This window comes from Acanthochromis polyacanthus, chromosome 5 (genome assembly GCF_021347895.1).
Source record: "Acanthochromis polyacanthus isolate Apoly-LR-REF ecotype Palm Island chromosome 5, KAUST_Apoly_ChrSc, whole genome shotgun sequence".
Lineage (NCBI taxonomy): Eukaryota > Metazoa > Chordata > Actinopteri > Pomacentridae > Acanthochromis > Acanthochromis polyacanthus.
The window spans coordinates 17,791,961-17,812,267 of NC_067117.1; the positions used below are offsets into that span (position 1 = coordinate 17,791,961).

Consider the following 20,307-nt stretch of genomic DNA (forward strand, 5'->3'; position numbering starts at 1 on the left):
TGGCTGTGTGTGCGCGCATTTGTGTGCAATTTAGTGTGTGTGCGTGTGTGTTGGGGGGGTAGTATGGGATCCTGACAGTTTGTGAAGGGTGTACGGGTGGAGGCTGCGCAGCCAGTGGATTGGGTTTTTTTCTCCGGGCAGAGGGGTGGACAGACAGAAGAGAAGGATGGAGAGGAAAGGTTTGGGTCTGGCCACTGAAGTGTGAAACTCTTATTTTGTGATTTGAAACATGAGTGAAATCAGTAATGAAATATGGTCGATAACGGCCTCTCACACTTCCCAATGAAGTGCCCCGAGTGTGTGTACGTCTGTGTGTGTGTTTCTGGAAATGTGTTGTCATTTTTATTCTGAGGCACTGGGGCGTTAGATGGAGGGAGTCAGCGGAGGAGGAGGAGAGGCTGGGGGAGGGGGGATTATCCACTTGAACTTGCTGGTCTTTCACTGTCCTCTCTGAAGTTTTTTTTTTCTTTCTTTCTTTTTTTTCCCATTTGTCTGGCCCCTGTCAGGGAGAGCTGTGTTTCATACGCTTCCACATACATTCTGTTTGTATTTGAGTCTCAGTTTGCATGTCCAGCTCCAGGATCCCAACTCACTTTTCACTTGCTTGTCTGTCACTGTTTCGCTCTTCGTTCTGTGTGCTCAAAAGAACCTTTGAGAAGATGCATTCTTGCACCTAAAGATTTATTATTAGACCATAATGCATAAAAAATGTGCCAAACCTACCTTACGCCAACTGTGAGTGACAAACGTCAGTGGCAGCTCACTTCTACAACTTGACAGTCCAATGAAAAAGCATTAAACTCAGTTAAACTGTTTCAGCTGAAAAAATGGTCCTTGAAAATATGAAGCTGAAGTATAATTTATAAGCTAGTTTAATAGTTGGCAAAAAATTCAGTGAATACTGTATTTTATTGGTTTATGCACAACCAGCAGAAAGAATGGAAGGATGTTTATTCCTTGGTGTATCATCAGTGTGCCATGGAAACTATATCACCACAATTTCAACTAATCTATTTTTATGTTTTTGACATTGCATTTTCTCATTTGTTTAGTTTGACAAGTTTGGGAACCCATAAAGAAACACATAATCCATCAGATAACAGGAAACAATACAAAATATCGACAGTGGGCATTATATGACTAGATATTTCTATTTTATATTAACTATGTAAAGTTTATATGAAGAAGTAAACAGTTCACTGCTAAAAGTGCTCACAAAGACTAAATAAAACATAAACCTCCTCCTGCAGGAGCTTGCATACACACATTGTTCTTCGACACACACACACACACACACACACACACACACACACACACACACACACACACACACACACACACACAGAAAGATTACTCAGCAAAAAGGTTTGAAGTTTGAAACTCTAAGATGCCCGTATCATCTCCGGCCCCACCTGGCTTCGCTCATCAGTTTCCCCCAGAGTAATGTGGCCCCTGGCCCGGCTGCAGATTAGCTGGAGGAGGGGTACTCACCACACACAATGGGGCCCTTTTTACTTGCAGTGAAGGCCTGGCCAAACAACACTCTCACCACAGTAGGCACTCCTTATTTCTCTTTTTCACTCAAATGCTTTTCTCTCTTTTCTCCCTCCCCCCCTCCCTCTCCATCTCCTCATGCTCCGCTCTCATTTCTTGGCATGATGAGCACAGACAGGTTGTTTACCTGGAGGGACTGAAAGATGGAAAGAGCGATAGTGATGATAGCTGTTGGATAAACAAAGAAGAAGAAGGGGGGGGGGGGGGGGGTTCGCCTCACGCCACTAAATCCTTTACACATCAAGAAGCTTCAGATGCACTCACACTTGTGTTTCTTTTCCTGCCAAATTAATCGACATGTCAAACTTTTACCACTGTCCAATCAGAAGAGGCAGAAAGGACACCTTTAAATAAAGATGCCAGCTCAACCACCATAGTAATATGAATACAATAGAGGAAATAGAAAGATTTGAAGGCAGCGGCCAGTCTTCAGGCAGCTTTAGGTGTCTGTGTGTCTGTGTGTGTGTGACAGGGAGGCAGACAGAGAGGCAGCCCCCCTCCCAGGGTGAGGTGGTAATGCTCAGTGACAAGGATAAACAGCACTGGGGTTTGCTCCTACCAAGAGAGGGGGCGAGGAGGGGGAGGAGGAGGAGGCCTGTGTCAGCCCCTCTCTCTTCCTCCTGCTCTCTCCTTGTCATTTTTTCAATTATCCCTCTCTCCTGTGTGTCCCCATAGACCCAAAGGCAAGGCCTGCATCATTTAAACTGAGAGCCTGTTTAGATTCTGATTATAGCCTCCTTTCTTCTCGCCACTCACTGCAATCACACAAACACTTACTGCCTGCACATTTTATTGAGCCAGCATGAGATGAATGACTGTAGAAGGACATTTTACCTGCCTGTGAAGCTCTGGGGAGTTTTGAGGGTAACTGTCCTGCTTTGTGTTTTTCTCCAAAATTTAACAATTTGTGTCATAACCCCTGAAAAGAGTTTGATGCACAAGCTGACATTAATAATATATGTGATGGTTAAGGGTGCTGTGTTTGAGTGTATTTTGTGTAGTCAAAGACCTCAGCTAGACAAAAGGTGAAGTGTGAAATCCAAAGTTCACTCCTAAATTAGAGATGATGCCATCATTTAATCAGACTGCTGCTATCTAAACATGATGCTGAGCTGCACTGGGGCTCCGGCTGCATGCTGGTTTAATATCAGATAGCCACCCTTCTTCTCTTCTTGGGGTTTCATCTGAAATGGAAAGTGGGGAAAGGCTTTCCTCCTTGTTAGAATGAAAAGTCATCAAGGGAGGAGAGGAGAGAGGGATGGAGCCTCATTGAAATGCAAGTTACATTCCCCCATTTCTCTCTCTTCACTCCTCTGGGACTTCATGCCTCTCTCCTCCTTCTCCTTCCCATCTTTCGGGCGCTCCCTCGCTCCCTCTCTTCCTTTGTTAATCAGTTAAACTCCCTCTTCAAACAACCCCTCTAATTACTCCTCCACTCTCTGTAAACGACAGGGCTGTCTCCTGCTTCTCCTCTCTTGCCCCTCTCCCCTCGTTCCCCCAGCTCCCTCTTTCCATGGCAGGAGTTGACCTCTGTCAGCCACTGACCCCTCAGCGGTGTGTGTCTGCCTGTGTGTGCACGCATGTGTGTCGACAAAATGACTGATTCTTGCATGTTAATGATCGGAGCGACATCTTTGGTTTTTGAAATTTTGCTATTATTAGTGGTTGGGGGTGTATCCAACACCTTCAGCGCAGGATTTTGTGACTGCGCAGTTGCATATGCATACGTGTGAGTCTATATGCTGACACAACCATTAGTACCACCTCTAGGCCAGACTTGCTCTATCCAAAAACCTGCTTGGTAGCGTTCTGTTCTCTTTCTGCATGACTCTTCACACACTTCTCTCTCATGTTCCAACCATTACATTTCTTCCTCACTATCTCCTTCTGCCTTTCTTCCACTATACGGATGGTATCCTTCCGTCTCCCCCCCTTTCTCTGCTCACCCCTCCACTCACTTTCCCCCCCCAACTTCACCTCTCTCCCACTAATCTAGCACGCATCTGTCTCTTTTAAATTAACATGCAACATGAAAAAAAATGGACGACAGCAGAAAAAAATTAAATGCATTTAATAAATGGCTGACTTCAAATCGCCCGGCTTTTCAGACTCTCCCTATTCACAGTCCAATGAAAGGGGAGAAATCATTCACCAGGAGAGACAAAGCCGAATGAAAATATAATTCTGCATTGTGAGGCGCTTTTGTCCTGGCCCGTCAAATCGCTAATGGCGAGGCTTTTGTTTTGCGGCAGCGCTCTCAGGCTGGCGGTGTCGTATGGCGGTGGCAACGCATGCCCCATAATCACCACGCTTTGTGATATTAGATTATAGGGGCAATTAATGGCGTCAAACCTTAACTACTCAGCATTCAGCCTGCCACACACACACATTCATCCTTAACAACACACACACACATGCACGCACACCTTCAGCCACATGCACACACACACAGAGCATAATATACACTTGCACACTGATAACACACATTTGGTTCTGGCATCAGAACGTCAGCCAACACACAGAAAGGTGCTATAACTCCAGTAATTATTACGCCTGTGACTTGAAAATGTCGATGGCGGTGTGTATAAAATAGAATGTATGAGTTGTCAGGGAGGAAGAATGGGATGCACAAGAGCAATTAATTACAGCTTTTCATTTGGCAGCTTAGACTGACAAGGCCCAGCGGCGGGGGCAAGCTGGCATGACGCCAAGCGGCACCCATCACCACCCCCATCTTACTCACTATTCCACCTCCCCCATCCCCTTTGCCTGTTCCTTTACCAACTGCCACAACACCACCCTTCCCTGTGCTCACCCCACTCTCACTCTGTCTTTTCGTCTTCTCCTCCTCCTCCCTCTATCTCAGCCCAAACACGTACCCCTGCACTGTAGCACGTTAAACTACTCATCCCAACACAGTCGTCTTCTGCTTTTCTAGCTTTGAACCCCCTGCTCCCCAGCCTCTTCTACCTTTACTTCCTCCTTTCACCTATATGTGCACTTAAAAGTGGGCTCAATTAGGGAAACACACTTAGAGACTGAGACTGGGGGCACTGACTGACACAGAGTGAGGAAAAGAGACAGAGAATAGTGGAAGGACCGATGGAAGAGGAGGCGTCAGTATTTACGGCCAATCTTGTTTACAAAGTCAAATCAGCTCTTTACAGATTTAATTTAGCAGTGACAGTTCACCCACTCTCCCCTCCCTACCTGCCATCCCCTCAGGTGGTGAGTAGATAGACTGCACTTAAGTGAGCTGTGCACACACTGGCAATTGCACACACACACACACATAGCCACACATAGATCCATACATACACATACACGGTCTGGTCGCAAGATACATTAATTTTCCTTATTTCAAGAAGCAAATATAGATAAATCAAAAAATAATTTCAGCAATGATAACTAACCATTGTATTAACAGACATGTAAAGACATGATGGCTATTTGTATCTGGAAAGCAGTATAGTTTATTGATGTGGAGGCGGTGAAAGAAGAGGTAGTCATCCCTCAGCCTGTAAACAGAGAAAATATCATCTCTCAATCTCCACACCCCCCACACAAATATCTCTGTCTCAGCTGCTCTGTCTCTTGATCCCCATTATTAACTGTGTTTATTAACTGTTGTTGTTCCAACAGTTAACAAATGCAAAAGCGCTTTGTCAGCAGGATTGCTGGTGTGGTTTTTCCTATATTGCGTCTGCATTTATGCATGCGCATGCATGCCTCAGTTTCAGATTTATGTGCAAAGTTTGTCTTCAGTTTTGCAGTGTTTGTAATCAGATTGCCATCTCTGCACATTTCTGTGTACAATGCATGTGCATTAAGAGTGCTTGCACAACAAATCTGCAAAAATCACCACATTGGTCTCTCGGTCCTCTCTTTCACTTTCATTTTCTTTAGCTGCCTGCAGCTCTATCTCATGAGATATTCATCTCATCAGATACCCACTTTGTTGTTCCTTTCTTCTTAGCCAGGCTCGACTGTGTAGAAAGAGAATTGGAGGCAGTCGTAATCATGTGTTTATAAAAGCAGATAAGATTTTATATTTTATAGGGAGATTACATATCTGCTCTTTTATCTCTGACTGTTGCCACAGAAAATGTCTGTTTTTAACAGTGCCAGCTTTGTGGAGGAAAGTGTCAACAATATGTGTATGTTTTAGTGCGTCTGTCTATTTATCTTTGTCTGATGTTGCCAGCTTTTCATAGCAGTGACTGACACCAGAGAATAAGAGACAACAAACCTCTTTAATGTACCTGTCTATACCAGCATACTGTGTTGCCACTATTCAGATTGTTTGTTTTGAGTTGAGTATTCAGTTGCAGGTACAGTCTTGCTTCAAACTCGCTGTGCTGGCTGGGCCTTTTCACACAAAGTGTATCCCACTGACTGAGCTGTCCTGCTTTTGCATGGTAATATGTCGGTGTGTTAGAAGTTTAAAATGTGTGTGTGTTTCTGTGCTGTCTTTAGGTCCCTGTATCCATGGCCATGATGAGTCCACAGATGATCACTCCTCAGCAGATGCAACAGATCCTGTCTCCCCCTCAGCTCCAGGCCCTGCTGCAGCAACAGCAGGCTCTTATGCTACAACAGGTAAAACACACATCCATTCTCACACACATGTGCTCTTTGGACCCAGTCCCAGGCTGACATGTTTAGATGTGTCTGTTTTAGTAGGCACTGACACACACTGGGTGTGATTGTATCTTATTCAATGCTCAGAGATCTTTGAAGATAAACACACGTCCACATTTCCACTTAAACACGCATTGTCATTTGGACTGCCTGCTCTTTAGCATTGTTGTGAGAATGTGCATGCTCCCGCCTGCAGGCACACATGTGCACACCTACACACACACACACACACACACACACACACACACACACACACACACACACACACACACACACACACACACACACATACACACACACGCTTTGTAGCATCATCCAGTGAATCATAGTGATTCAGGAGTGTGCACTGATGCCCGGCAGGTGATAGAGGGGTTGCCATGTCGACACAAACCAATAAACACTCTTCATCTGCAACAGATTTGTCAAATACTTAACCACACCAAGCTGTGACCTCCTACCTGCACAAGCAAAACACACGTCGTCATGTGAAGGCTGTGAAGATGACTTTTAACAGTGTGGGGATAGAAGACTAATTGCATAGTAGGGGACGTCTAGAAAACACGTACATACACACTCAGGCAAGGCCAGAGCAGACAGTAGATTTAATAAGGAGCGGTAGCTTTAGGCTAGTATAAATTGCAGTGGGAAGATCTGACAACATGTATCATAATGGAAATGTGAAATGTGCTGGCTTTCTGGAAACAGACATTCAGATGGCTAAGAACCTCTTCACCAGCTTTTTTTTCTATAACGAGGAAAAAGAAGACGGGGGGGGGGGGGGGGGGGGGGGGCTTGGTAATGCACACTCACTCACTGCACCGCTAATAAAACCATTGAGTTTAACATTGCTCTCCCACTTAATTAACCACAGTATGGACTACGCACTTAGTGTATATCTGCAAATCAGGCACTTTTACACACACACACACACACACACACACACACACACACACACACACACACACACACACACACACACACAGAACAATCAACCAACATATCACTCACTGGAGCATTAAATTTCATATCCCCATGGCAGTAGAGCATTGTGTAAGAGTGTGTAAGTAAGTTTTACAGCTACAAAGCAATTGTGTGTGTTTGTAGGGGCATTGATTTGTGGCTCTGCATACGTGTTTGTGTGTGTGTTTTAACCTTTAAGTTTCCCCTAACCTTTACTTTACTTATGGTACAGCTGCTCTGCCTTTCTTTCTTGGTGTGTTCACTAAAGTCAAGGTCATGGTAATAGGCTAGAGAGGTGAGTGCCTCACTTACACATACTCTTAATGCACAGAGCCACTGAATCAAATCATTAAAAAGACCTTAATTATCACTTAATTATTCCCTCAACTCACCACTCTCCAGCCATGTGTGTGTGTGTGTGTGCGTGTATGTGTGTGTGTGTGTGTGTGTGTGTGCTTGCATATGCATTTGTCTGTGTGATTAGGAGGCGATCAGGGCTAGTGACGCGGAAAAGAGAGATTAACTCCGCCTAAGGAGCGATAAAAGAGAGGAAAGACAGATGGAAAAGAAAGAAAGAGCAGAAAGACAGAATGAGTCCTGCATTTAAAATAAATTAAGGACAAGAAGGAACGCAGAACAGCACAGTGAATTATGCAAAACTGAAACTATGGCTGGGATAAGATTGAAACTGGAAAATGTAAAACTGCTTTGCACAAAAGGAGCATTACAAGGCATCGGGTGTGTGCTGAGGATGGGCAGTGGTGTGTAGTCTGCTCACTGTAGGGTCAGGCGGATGAGAGACCGAAGCAACTGCTGCGCTGTGAAGTCATTCTCTGCTGAAAAGCCTCTTTGAACATTTGATGCACCATGAAACAAAGACAAACTGCAGACGGACACATGTACAAGCTGTTCTCAGGAGGATAACCCCCCTCCACACACACTCACACACACACAAACCAACACACACTGTGGTCAGTGTGAGTTTTCCTGTCTGCCTTGCTCTCCTCTCAGCAAGATTGTAATCTTAATGGAGCTTCCTGGGTAAATTAATGATTACTAACTCAAACAAACAGACAAGCTGTGGCCAGTTGGAAGATACTGTGTATGTATGTGTGTGTGTGTGTGTGTGTGTGTGTCCATAAATACTGCAATGCTAAATCCACTAATGTCATGTTGTTGCAGTCAGCACTGTAGTCTAGTTCACTTCTGAGAATATCTGCTGTGTTACACGAGACAAGAAAATGGTAGTAAAACTGAAGAAACCGCAGGAGTTCAGTAGAGTTCAGTCTCTTTTAGACTTCAGTTAGGTCCATCAGTTTGTGACTACAGCAAATGATGGACAACCTATAAATAACGACACAACCTGGGGGCCCAACTTCTCTTATCTCCACATGCTCTAAAAAGAGTCCATTTAAGATTTACTGACTCAAATCCCTGAGCAGTATACACAGGCCCAGCAGGTGTTTTATGACAGCGGTACACTCAATACTGTAAGATTTCACAGAGGAATATCTCCATGTGCATTTTTTTGCCTGTAGGTTTACAAAAATCCTGTTCAGTCTTGCAGACTGTATGCATGTGTCTGTGTGTAAAAAGTATGTGCCAGCCATCAGCCCTCAATTTTTGGTCAGATCTTCAGTATTATTTGTGTTGTATTTTCCTGCCATATAGCTTCCCTTTTACAATATACCGTAATACTGTCCTTGTGTGAAGGTGTATTTTCTCCTCTCTGGTGTCTGTCTGCATTTCGCTTCTATACCGAGCTTGAACCCTGTGAACAATCCAAAAGGTCACAGCAATAAACATTCAGCTTTGCCACTCCTCAACACACCACAACAGCTCCAGAACATACTTTAGCAGTCTTTGTCAGGATTGTGTTTGCTTGTTGTGTGTGGTTTGTCAGTGAACCACATACAGCAACAACATTAAACCGCCTTCAGTGACCTTCAGTGAGAGCAGAGGAATCAAAACATCTGCATTATTGTAGACTCCTATTCATATGATGATGCCTGACTCTACCTCGTCATTTTACGGGAAAACTGTAGTATTGTTGAGGCTGGTACAAAGCGTGTTGTGACTCACTCGCCTCATATTCCTTCAACCTCCCTCTCCCTCCTTCTCCCCCTTTTCTCATCACCCCCCACCCCCCACCCCCACCCCCCTTTCTGTGTCCGTCTCCAGTTACAGGAGTACTACAAGAAGCAGCAGGAGCAGTTACATCTCCAGCTTCTGACTCAGCAGCAGCAGCAGCAGCAGCAGCAGCAACAGCAGGCCGGGAAGCAAGCAGCAAAAGAGGTGAACTTAACCAAGTACACACTCACTCAGCTCAAGTACACTCTGAAGTACACAAGTGCCCTTAAATGCAGTAAAAGTGGCTGACATGGGAGAAAGCAGAAAAAAATAATCACAGAGAGGATGTAATGTATAGAATGTAGGATGGCTACAGTGTATTTGTTGTCTTTTTCCGCTTCTCTTTCACTCTTTTCATCCTCCGGTTGTCTAGTTTGTTGTTGTGTGTACAAGCTTGTCTCAAAACAAGGATTAGTGAGTGCTGAGCCATATGCTACCCTGCCAAAGTGTTCATTTGCATGCCTTCAGCTCTAAGACTGAGGGGAAATCTCTCTGTAGGAGGGGTCTGCCGCTCTTTTAATTGTCAATTAACCTCGCCAACACTAGGAGCCTCCCTCACTCGCTCTTTCTCTTTCTTTCTCATATGCGCACACACACACACACACACACACACACACACACACACACACACACACACACACACACACACACACACACACACAAATATGCATGAATGCACAGACAGTACCAGGTTTAACCACAGCTGTGGTACAGTAAGATAGCAGAGGATCACATAGTGGCACATCAAAGAGGATCTGAATTGATCAGACTACATTACTACCTGTGCATGCAAGACAAGGTTGTAGGTGTTTGACTGTTTATGTGAAGTTGTACTGTATGAATGCTCATAAGGCAAAATTAAAAAAATAAAAAATAAAATACACGGTGGACCATGCAGGAGACAGACTTAAGGAGAAAGACCTCGTGAGACTTTTCTGATAAACGCATGAGGAGACACATCCTAGATTTCTTCCCCTCTCCCAGTGGGCAGAGCCCCCACCCCACAAACTCCTCGCCGACAGCGGTCAACCAACTCGACCGTGACCAAAGCAAACCAGTTGTGGTTGACTCGCATGTTGAGAGGGTGTCTGAATTGCTTTCCCCTTCTCCCTTCGCTCTGCCACTGTCCCAGTTTTCAGGTTTGTTGTCCTGTAACAACTAGACAAGTGCAAACACTGGTCATACAGCTACACATACATGCAGCGTGAGAGAGATAGAGGCTTGATGCGTGACGGTTCACTGCACAAGCACATACACCTGGGGGAATATGCCTCCCTGCAGAGACGCATACAGCTGATGTGACTAAGGCCATTTCCAGCAGTCAGTGTTTCTCAGTTGCTGCAAGGCATCAGTCACAACCAAAACATCTTTTTAGTCATTGTTTTCATTTCTCCTGGCCAAGCAGGTGTTGTAAGACACCGAGACAAATGTTGTTTGTTGGATTATGCTGTTTGTGAGGCTTTAACTCACTGCAATGCTTTACTTTATATCGTGTCCAAACCCAGAGTATTAATTAGTTTGATAGGGCAGTATGTTGAACCAAGTCCAATCTAGAAGGAGACAAAGAAGAGTAAAATGGAATCTTTCCATTGCTTTTTGGAGGGTTTGTGCACTAGTGGTTATGAGTTTTTGCCCTTTCCCCTCTCTTCTGCAGTTTCTCTTCACTTTCTTGTCTGCGTGGAAGTGATGCATTGAAAGAAAGACTACGTGTGTGTGTGTGTGTCGACTCAGTGTTTTGTGTGCCGCCGGAGCATTTGGGACTGGTCAGAAGTCAGCTTAATGAAGTGACTCTGGCATCACAAGAGATGTGTGTGTGTGTGTGTGTGTCTTTGGGTGTCCATCTACAGTGTGTGTGCATCTTCTGCGAGCGTCCTTTTATATGTGTGTGTGTGTGTGTGTGTGTGTGTGTGTGCGTGTGTGTATGTGCGTCTGTGTGACTGGCAGGCTCAGACAGTGTGTGATGTGCTCATAAATCACATTGACAGCCTGTTACTGCGCTAGCTTTGGCCACTCAGCCACAGCTAATGTAAACAGAACACAGGCGCGCGCACACACACACACACACACACACACACACACACATACATACTGTGTGTGTTTTAAAGAACCATAGCCATATCTCAGGAGGGAATGAGAGACAGAGGAGGGAGTGGAAGAAATAAAATGGACAGACAAGTGGAAAAGGAGGGGCAGGAGGGCTGGAAGAGGGAGGAAACAGCTCAGGCAGGGCATTCTGAGCTTGATAAACCATTTATTGCAACTAATGAGAATTTGGCAATTCACTTCAAAGAACTGAACTATGTAGGCATGACACGGATTTTGTCGGTGACCGCAACACGTTTGACAAGGCCAAAGAGATGGTGTTCCCAAATGATACTGTAGTTACAGCACAACAAATGTGTGTCTTTTTAAACAACAAACTGTGGAATGAAATTGTAAGTAAGGTGCAGGAGAAAAAGGAAGAAGCAGGACAAGGCAGCACAAGGTTTGTTTCATGGACTCTCGTGGTTTGGTTTACTAGATAACTTGACTGGCGACTTTAGTTAAAAATTTTGGGTACATGATAATTTAGAGATTTCTATGGTCTCTACTTGATCTCTATTGTGGATTTATTACATGTACCTTAGAACTTTTTATCTTTTTATTGTGTTACGTAGGGTAGTTTTACAGCCCTTGTGCAGATTGGCAGATGAACTGGTGAGCTTCAGCTGCGACTAATGGTGGAAGGAGATAGAAGTGAGGACTTTATAGTTCAACTTATTCAAGAGAAAGCAACATGAACAGTTACATCTAAGCTGTTTTGAGATAAGAGGGGAATATTTTCATTGAAAAAAAACTCCTAAATATGTGACTTTGATACACAGAGATGGGCTTGTGGGGATTTATCATCAATACATTTTAATAAACCAGGATCAGTGGTTGTATTTCACCAAACATGCAGACTGGGATTTTAAAAATTTTGTAAATTCCTCTCCTGCTAGTTAACACATTTGAACGTGAGAACAGGAATCATTTGTGAGACAAATGATCGCTGATATGCATGATCTGCATGAAAATAGTCTTTGCAAATTGCATTAGTAAAACAGGCTCCAGATATCCCACAATCATACCATACAATGTCATTGAACTTTTACACCGATAAAGGTTTTCCCTCTTTTTTTTTTAAATCCTTGTAAAGAATAGTTGTGCTTTCTCCTTTACACCCCTACCTCACACACACACACACACAAACACACACCTCCCCAGCGGCAACCTTTCACACACAAACACACTGACACCACACTTCTTCTCCCCAGGCACCAAGTCTGAAAGGAAATGACCTATTTGCCCTTCCTGTGAGTTCTTCTCTGTTCAAAGAGTTCTAGGCTGCCACTCTCTTTCACACGCACACATTCACACACAATGTGCACTTGTATTTATTTATTTTTCCTCTCCACTAGTTATCTGTGAGAGATAAAGTCCATCTCTCTCAGGGGCTGGTTGTGAGGGGGGAGGGGGCGACTTCAAATAGCGCAGCACAGGCCAGGTCTGCCCCAGACTGGGAGAGCAGGAAAGGGGACATTTATCACCGTAGAACACACCGACATTATCACCACACGCCATGTAGTCTCCTCCAGTCTCCCTTTAACCTCCCTCAATCCCTTTGCCTCCTCTTCATATCCTCAGGGTCCTCACAGCTTGGCGTTGGGCTCCTCTTTCTTTCAATATGGGACTAATTTTGTATGTTATAGTTGTCCATTTATTTTTCAGCAACAATTAACCTTTACAGCATCCTTTTAGTTATTTCATATGGTGTAAATTGACTTTATACTTCAATATGTTTGCAACTGAATGTTAAAATGGGATAATTTAAGTCATAGTAACAGCAAGGACTTCTTTTCAGGTGTGAAGAAAAAATCATGAAACTGTGGTAAATTTGTTTGTTAATCAGATATGTAGTTCAGAACCACTACTGAAAAAGGGATACTTTTTGCAAAAATTATATTTCTTTACTAGTTCAGAATCAAAGCTAATTATAAAATTCTAAGTGAAAGCATATTCCTGCAGGCTGGTTCTGTATATACTACATTTATGGTTTCATATTTTGAGCACAAGGTCTATTAATACAGATTAAAATGGTTTGGATTTCACTAAATTGCATGCTTCTCCACCTGCACACACAATATTTTAGCTGAAATTCTAACATTCAGTTTAGATTTAGGGGGTCCTAAATTCTAGAAATGTCTAAGGGTTTTGTTGGAAATGACTTCCTTTAGCATTAGATAGAAAATCACAAATTCAGACAAGTCGAACTTGATGAAATGAAGCTAGTTAGCTGCAGCAACGATAAGAACTTAGATCCCATGGAAGAGTTATCTATCTCACTAACTTCTCTACTCTGTCTCTGTCTTCTGGCTAGCAGCAGATAGGCAGTAAGCAGCTGGCCTTCCAGCAGCAGCTGATCCAGATGCAGCAGCTTCAGCAGCAGCACATCCTCAACCTCCAGAGACAAGGCCTGGTCCCACTGCAGCCCACTGCCGCCATGCAGTCTTTGCAGCAAGGTATGAGCACTCACATGCATTCATACACAGAACCCTAACCCTACAACACTCTGTGACACAGACACATCTTGACATACATGCATGCACACAGGGGCAAAACTACACACACACATGGGCCTGTGAAGCCTGTTAAGTTAATCAGCCTATAAAAGATAAAAGGAAACGCGATTGGTGGGTTTGTGGAAAGTACTCATTTGGATAATAGGTAAAATATGCCACTAAGCCCCCTGCTTAGAGATGTGTGCATGTGCTTGGGCAAGTGTGTGTGTGTGTGTGTGTGTGTGTGTGTACTTGAGATTAGCCAGACATAAGAACATCATCGTTTTGCTATTACTTTGCCCACTGGAGGTTTTTTTTTTCTGTTCCTACGTATAACTTCTCCCACAGTCCCTTAAATTTGTCAGCAGAGTTTTAGAGCGATAAATGTTGACTGTCGACTGGCCCGCCCTTTATGAACATGTGTATATGTCTGCGTGTCTACGTCCACACACGCATACACACTATCTCACTCATGGAGAATGCTTTAGGGGCTCTAAAGTGGCCGTAACATTGCTAAAGCGCTGACTGAGTTGACCAAACAGACCAGTTTCCTTCCCTTTCGTCTGTTTGATCTCTGATCTCCCCCTTTTTTTTCCCCCTCATGCACAGTCACATGCAGTCACACACTCATACGCAGCAAAAATGCACTCAATCAAGTTAATTAAATGTTGGAAAATTTAGTCTCAAATAAGTTTAACAGCGCCTGAAATTGCACCGAGTTCGTGTATGTGTTTATGTGCTACAGGGGGCAGGGTGTGTTAGTGTGTTTGAGGGAGGTCCACCAGAGGACAAGTAGTTTTACCAGTTTACAGGGAGAATGAAAAAAAAAGAGAAAACAGCTGGTCACAAACTGAATAAAAAGACAGGAGCTACAGTTTTGTCAGAAGAGTGTAATTTATCAGAGAGTTGCAAACATTTGGGTCCGGCATCTCCTTCTCTTTCTTTCTCTCTCCGTCCGTATCAGACTGGAATTTCCCTGCAGTGTGAAAGAGCTGCTCCATTGTGACGGCTCAGCCAGGCGTGAGCCAGAGCATTCCTCTGACCAGCCATGCCACACAAACACACAAACACTCGTGAATAAACACTCGCACGTACACACACAAATGCACACACTATCGCCCCGCCTCAGAGGGCTGTTGTGCTCGTTGTGTAGGTGGTGGGGGGTGATGTGAGGGGTCCCGCTATGGTTTTTGTTTATTTCTGTGGCTGCAGTAAGATGGAGGAACTTTGTGGATCTCTCATAACCGGTTATGACCAAACCTACCAAGTTCATGGCAATAAACAGAAAGTGCACTAAACAAATTTTAATGACAGTTTTTTCCGAGCCCAGACCAAACACCAAGAGTGTGTAAGAAATTTTTTATACAATTTTGTCTGCTTACTGTGACTTCATCCTGCTAGAATTCATTCTATATAACTTTATGCTGCTACCCTGCAAGAATCATTTGTCTACAGACATCAATTTGAAATTAAAATGCCCCTAATTTTCAGATATGAGTGTTCATATATGAAATGTATGGACCAAAAACGCTCATTTTCTCAGAAATGGTGAGAACAGTTTTCACCCGTATGTACACAAAGTCATGATTTGTTTTTCTTACAAATCTTTAAACCAGTAAACTGTTGTCTTTCACAGAGAATCTCTTCATTCTCTAATGATACATCTTTGCTTTATTTTTAGTTGAATTGATTTATGTGGCCCATTATATAACAATCTTTACACTTTCACTCTCTGAGTGTGTCCACAGTTTGGTTTATAGGATAAAAAGAAATGCAAGCACACACATACGTAGAAATCTAAGCACACACTGCCTAATTCTTCCAGAGTGAGAACTTTTGTTTTGGCGGGACTGCAAAAGAATGCAGACAAAGCAGACATAATATTTGGATTGCGAGGTCTCTGTATGCGTATGTGCAGATGTGTGTGTGTGTGTGCGTGCGTGTGCGTGTGCATGCTAAGATCCATTAGAGTAGGCTGTGGCATTTTAGGCGTCTCTCTCACTGTGAAATTGGAGCAGAAATAACAAAGCTGTGACTAGAAAGAGCTCAAAGTGTGCACCCACCCTGTTAACACAAATAGTGGTAGTGACGGGAGCAGTGGTGTTGGTGGACAGTAGCGGCTGCCAACAAAGTTTGGGAAGTTCATGATGGATGGTGTCTATCTGGAAAGATAACATATACATGCAAAACTTAGCTTCTTGTCTGTTTTAGTTTTCTCCTCTCTTAACTGCTCCTTTTAACCACAGGAGCTGTAAGAGCAGCATGTGTGTTTCATGTGGATTAGAATAATTAGTCACAGCTATCTGTGACATCAGTTTATTTACAGTTTCCCTGTATGTGGGTGATATTATCTGATTTCTAATTTATCACATCTTTTTCTCTTTGAATTAGCTTATATATGTGTGTGTGTGTGTGTGTGTGTGTGTGTGTGTGTGTGTGTGTGTGTGTGTGTGTGTGTGTGTGTGTGTGTGTGTGTGTGTGTGTGTGTGTGTGTGTGTGTGTGTGTGTGTGTGTGTGTGTATACTGTATATAATTTATTATCATTAAATTGTGAAATTGAGACCTGTTGCTAAATTAATTGTGTCCTTCTCTGCAGCGATGTGTCCGTCAGACCTCCAACAACTGTGGAAGGAGGTGTCAGGGGTGCCGAGCAGTGAGGAGGCCCTGAAACAGGCCGAGGGCCTGGACTTGAGCACCAACAGCTCTAACTCTACCTCAGCCTTCCCCAAAGCTGCCAGTGCTCACATTCCACTGCACAGCCTGCCCAACGGACAGAGCCACACCCCAAAGAGAGACAGGTACAGTGATGTAAATTGTATTTAAAAAAAAAAAAAGAAAAATCTGTCAAAATTCCAATATCCATATTGTGATGGTGTGTCAGTCCTCTGTGTTACTCGCAGTCTCTCTTTTCACAAGGTGAGTATTTGGTTTTGGGGATTTGAACTTTCTAAAGCTTTAAGTTGTTCTCTCATACACGTGCAAACACAGTTCCTAAACATGCACATGCAGCATATCACACATCGCCAGGATGTAAATGTCTCTCAGCTCATTTAATAGGAGTGTGTTGGGTTCAGTATGTTCTGCCAGTATCCTGTCAACCACATGCCAGTATGGTATAGAGGAGAAGTGAGGAGAGGAGATGATGGTGGATTCAGGGGAGGAGAAGTAGAGGTGGATATCTGAATGTACTTCAGAGATAAATTTGTCGGTGTATTGTGGGTGTTATCAGGGATGCATGTACCACAGACACTGTCAGGGCTGTGCTGACCCATGGCTGTGTTGGCTGCTCATGGGCTTGTCTCCGTCTTTAAGAGCCAGACTGTTTGAGTGGATATCCTCCTTCACCAAGGCAGACAGCGGAGATGACCATGTTCCCCTTTACCCCAAAGGCAGCCAACCCCCCAGCAGCCAGTGAGTAGTATATACACGAACACACACGTACACACTCGAGAGGACAAGACGAAAAGACACACAATCTAAGGTAGTATGAGGTGTCCTTTAGCACTGATTCACTGCTTGTACCGGGGACATTGTTGGCCCTGACCTCAGTTTGGAGGGGTCAGGACAGGTGGACAAGTGTTAATCAAAACAGCTTCTATTAGCGGATTAAAGATGTCACACACTGTCACATACTGCAACTACAGTTTGCTGCAGGTTTTCCAACAGAGCTGGTTTAGAATATCACAAAGGGGGATAGCATTGGTGTGTTAGCCTGCTAAGCTAATGCATGGCTGATGTGGAGGAGAATGTGGTTGCCAGCAGTTTGTCATGTCTGCTGTCTGAGCTGCTTCTGAGTTGACTCAACCACAGCCAGCACACACACACATACACACGGCGTACACTCCAACCTCAGCCTGCACATATGATCAGGAAGAGGCGAAAAGCAAAGAGAGAGAGAGAGAGAGAGAGTGAGAGACATGTTTCCATCTGCAAGACAAATGGTTTTTGTTAGACAACCTTCTGATGTTGATTTGGGAGAATCCCCATTCCAGTCCTCACACACGCTCAAACACACACTCATATACACTCATACGAGTACACACATACACAGTCATGTAAATATATGTGGAGACAGCAGTCGCCGGCAGAGGTCCAGGTCTGAACCACATCTGCTACTGGACCTGCCACACACACATGCACGGATACAGTTATTTTACCCCGGGTCCAAACCAAACCTGGCCTAGTCTTTCATCGTCACACTCGCATACAAACACACACGCGCTCATAAAATCCGAACAGATACACACACGAAAACGCACACACAAGCTCACCACAAAAGAACAACCAGCACATGACGGCAACCGCCGCCAATCAGTCATGGCTGGTTGGTCCTGTGCCGGCTCCGTGTCAACTCCTGAAACATTAGAACACACACCAACGCTAACATGCACACACACACACATGCAAAACACATGCCAAGGACAGAAAGACAGGTCATGGACTTCAGAATGTGACTCTGAGGTTGCTGGACCAATTCCCTTGTTTGCCTGGCTTCTGTAACTGACCCCACTCTGCTCTGTCCTCCTCTCTCTGCACTTGGCTTCGTGAACTGTACAAACTAATGACTGCTAACCAGACTCAGATGGCTGTATTGGTGCTGCTGCTGCTGCGACTCTTCGTTTTTTTCACGTGTGTGCTTGTGTGTGAATGTGTGGCATATTAACGCTTTGTTCCTTATTTCAAATATGTATCTGACTTTATTTGCTTTGTAGCGTATCTATATAACAGCATCTGAAAAAATACGTGTATATCACTATCTCACTGTTGCTTTTTTTGTGTGTGTGTCTGTCTCTTCCCAGTCATGAGGAGCATGCCGGCTCCCATCCCCTTTACGGCCATGGAGAGTGTAAGTGGCCTGGCTGTGAAGCACTGTGTGAGGACATGGGACAGTTCATCAAGTAAGTCAAGAACTGGCTAAAAATACGATTCTTGATTCATAAGGTGTAAGTACAGCACATCAACGCTGCTTCACATTTGAACTACTCTGAGTTTTAGTATGAGGTTCTGTTTTGACCAAGACTTCTGGTAAAGTGTCAATTTTCCATTTACACACCCTTTAAGAGCAGTTAAAGGGTGTGTTGCAGAGATGTGTTTATAGTTCCTTTGGAGAAGTCATGGGGACAGTATTTCTAGAGCTGTCCAAATTTTCTATTTTTAAAACATTACTCAAATGGACATCATCAAAATCTCTTTAGTGGAGTTTTAATTACAGCGCCTTTCGCATGGCTGTCGGTTTCAGGTGGTAATGTGTAAATGTAGAATGCTTTTGGCTGCAATCCCAAAATCCTGCAGTCACACACTCATTAACTGCATGAACCACAATCCAGGTTTAAGACTGCATTAAAGCTTCCTCCAGTTTTTATCACCAGTCGGTAACAAACACAGTGCGTGTTACTTAAAAGGCTCCACGACACCAGAGTGTAGTAACGCTGCAGGAGAAGGAAACATGACACATTCTCTGATTTAGATTACGTGTACCGACAAAAGATGGAGCACAGCAAAGCGAAGCTGTGCCTGTAATGTACATGTCAGTCACGTACATCACTGGAGTTGTGCGTTTCCTGACTAATTCATCTGTTGCAATCCGTTACATCACATTTGCTCTGAGGCAAATACATGCATGCACATATGCACAAACACACCGGCACACACGTTCTCGTGTCATGTGTGTAAATTCTTTGTTTTCTAAGGATTATTTGGGTTCCTTTTACAACAGAAACCTCTTTAACTGTCATTCCTCAAATGTCATGCATTATACTGGCTGTACATAAGCACTTGCATCAAGGCATAGATGGTCTAGATATGTTAGTCAATGTGCGTCACCAAATTTGTAGTTTATTTGGGTTTGTGTCTTTTGCACATTTTTTATCGAGCAACTTCCGTCTCCACCTTCCAGTTTGGAGTCATAGTGCGATGCGGATGCAGTAATCTGGCCTTGACATTCTTCTTCTTCTTCTTCTTCTGCCTCCTCCTCTGTCACACACAGTGCAGTGGACTTGCCCATGGCGCTACGGCTGCTAACGAAGGCTTCACAAGCCTCTAATGAAGCCCTAAACAAACTCACACTCATTATCGATGTGGAACTCTCAGCTATTTGAACAACGGAGAGATATTAATAAGCCGGGGTGATGAAATGCGTACTCACACACACACATAATCACAGAAGTGTGTGCAATGTGATTGTGATGCCATCGGACAGTCAGATCAAAGCTCGCAGGCAGGCTGGGAAAGTTTGGAGAGGAAAGCTGTTGTTTGGTGTCTCATTTCACGTAGCCCCGGGGCAGATGGAAGGAGAGCTAGAGATCGAGTGAAAAGAGTGAGTGTGTGTGTGTGTGTGTGTGTGTGTGTGTGTGTGTGTGTGTGTGTGTGTGTGTGTGTGTGTGTGTGTGTGTGTGTGTGTGTGTGTGTGTGTGTGTGTGTGTGTGTGTGTGTGTGTGTGGAA

At 44.0% G+C, this 20,307-nt stretch overlaps 1 protein-coding gene across 3 annotated transcripts in view; it reads left to right on the plus strand.

Annotated features, from left to right (window-relative positions):
- The window catches only part of foxp4 (forkhead box P4), a 95,128-nt gene that overhangs the window by 55,594 nt on the left and 19,227 nt on the right, over positions 1–20,307 (plus strand). Inside the window, exons 4-9 of one of the 3 annotated variants that reach the window (XM_022197306.2) lie at positions 6,031–6,153; positions 9,337–9,450; positions 13,685–13,826; positions 16,462–16,663; positions 17,178–17,276; positions 18,665–18,763. In XM_022197306.2, coding sequence (XP_022052998.2) covers positions 6,031–6,153; positions 9,337–9,450; positions 13,685–13,826; positions 16,462–16,663; positions 17,178–17,276; positions 18,665–18,763 — 779 coding nt within the window. The remainder of the gene's footprint in view (positions 1–6,030; positions 6,154–9,336; positions 9,451–13,684; positions 13,827–16,461; positions 16,664–17,177; positions 17,277–18,664; positions 18,764–20,307) is intronic. The other 2 variants (XM_051948313.1, XM_051948314.1) reach the window with 2 other exon arrangements.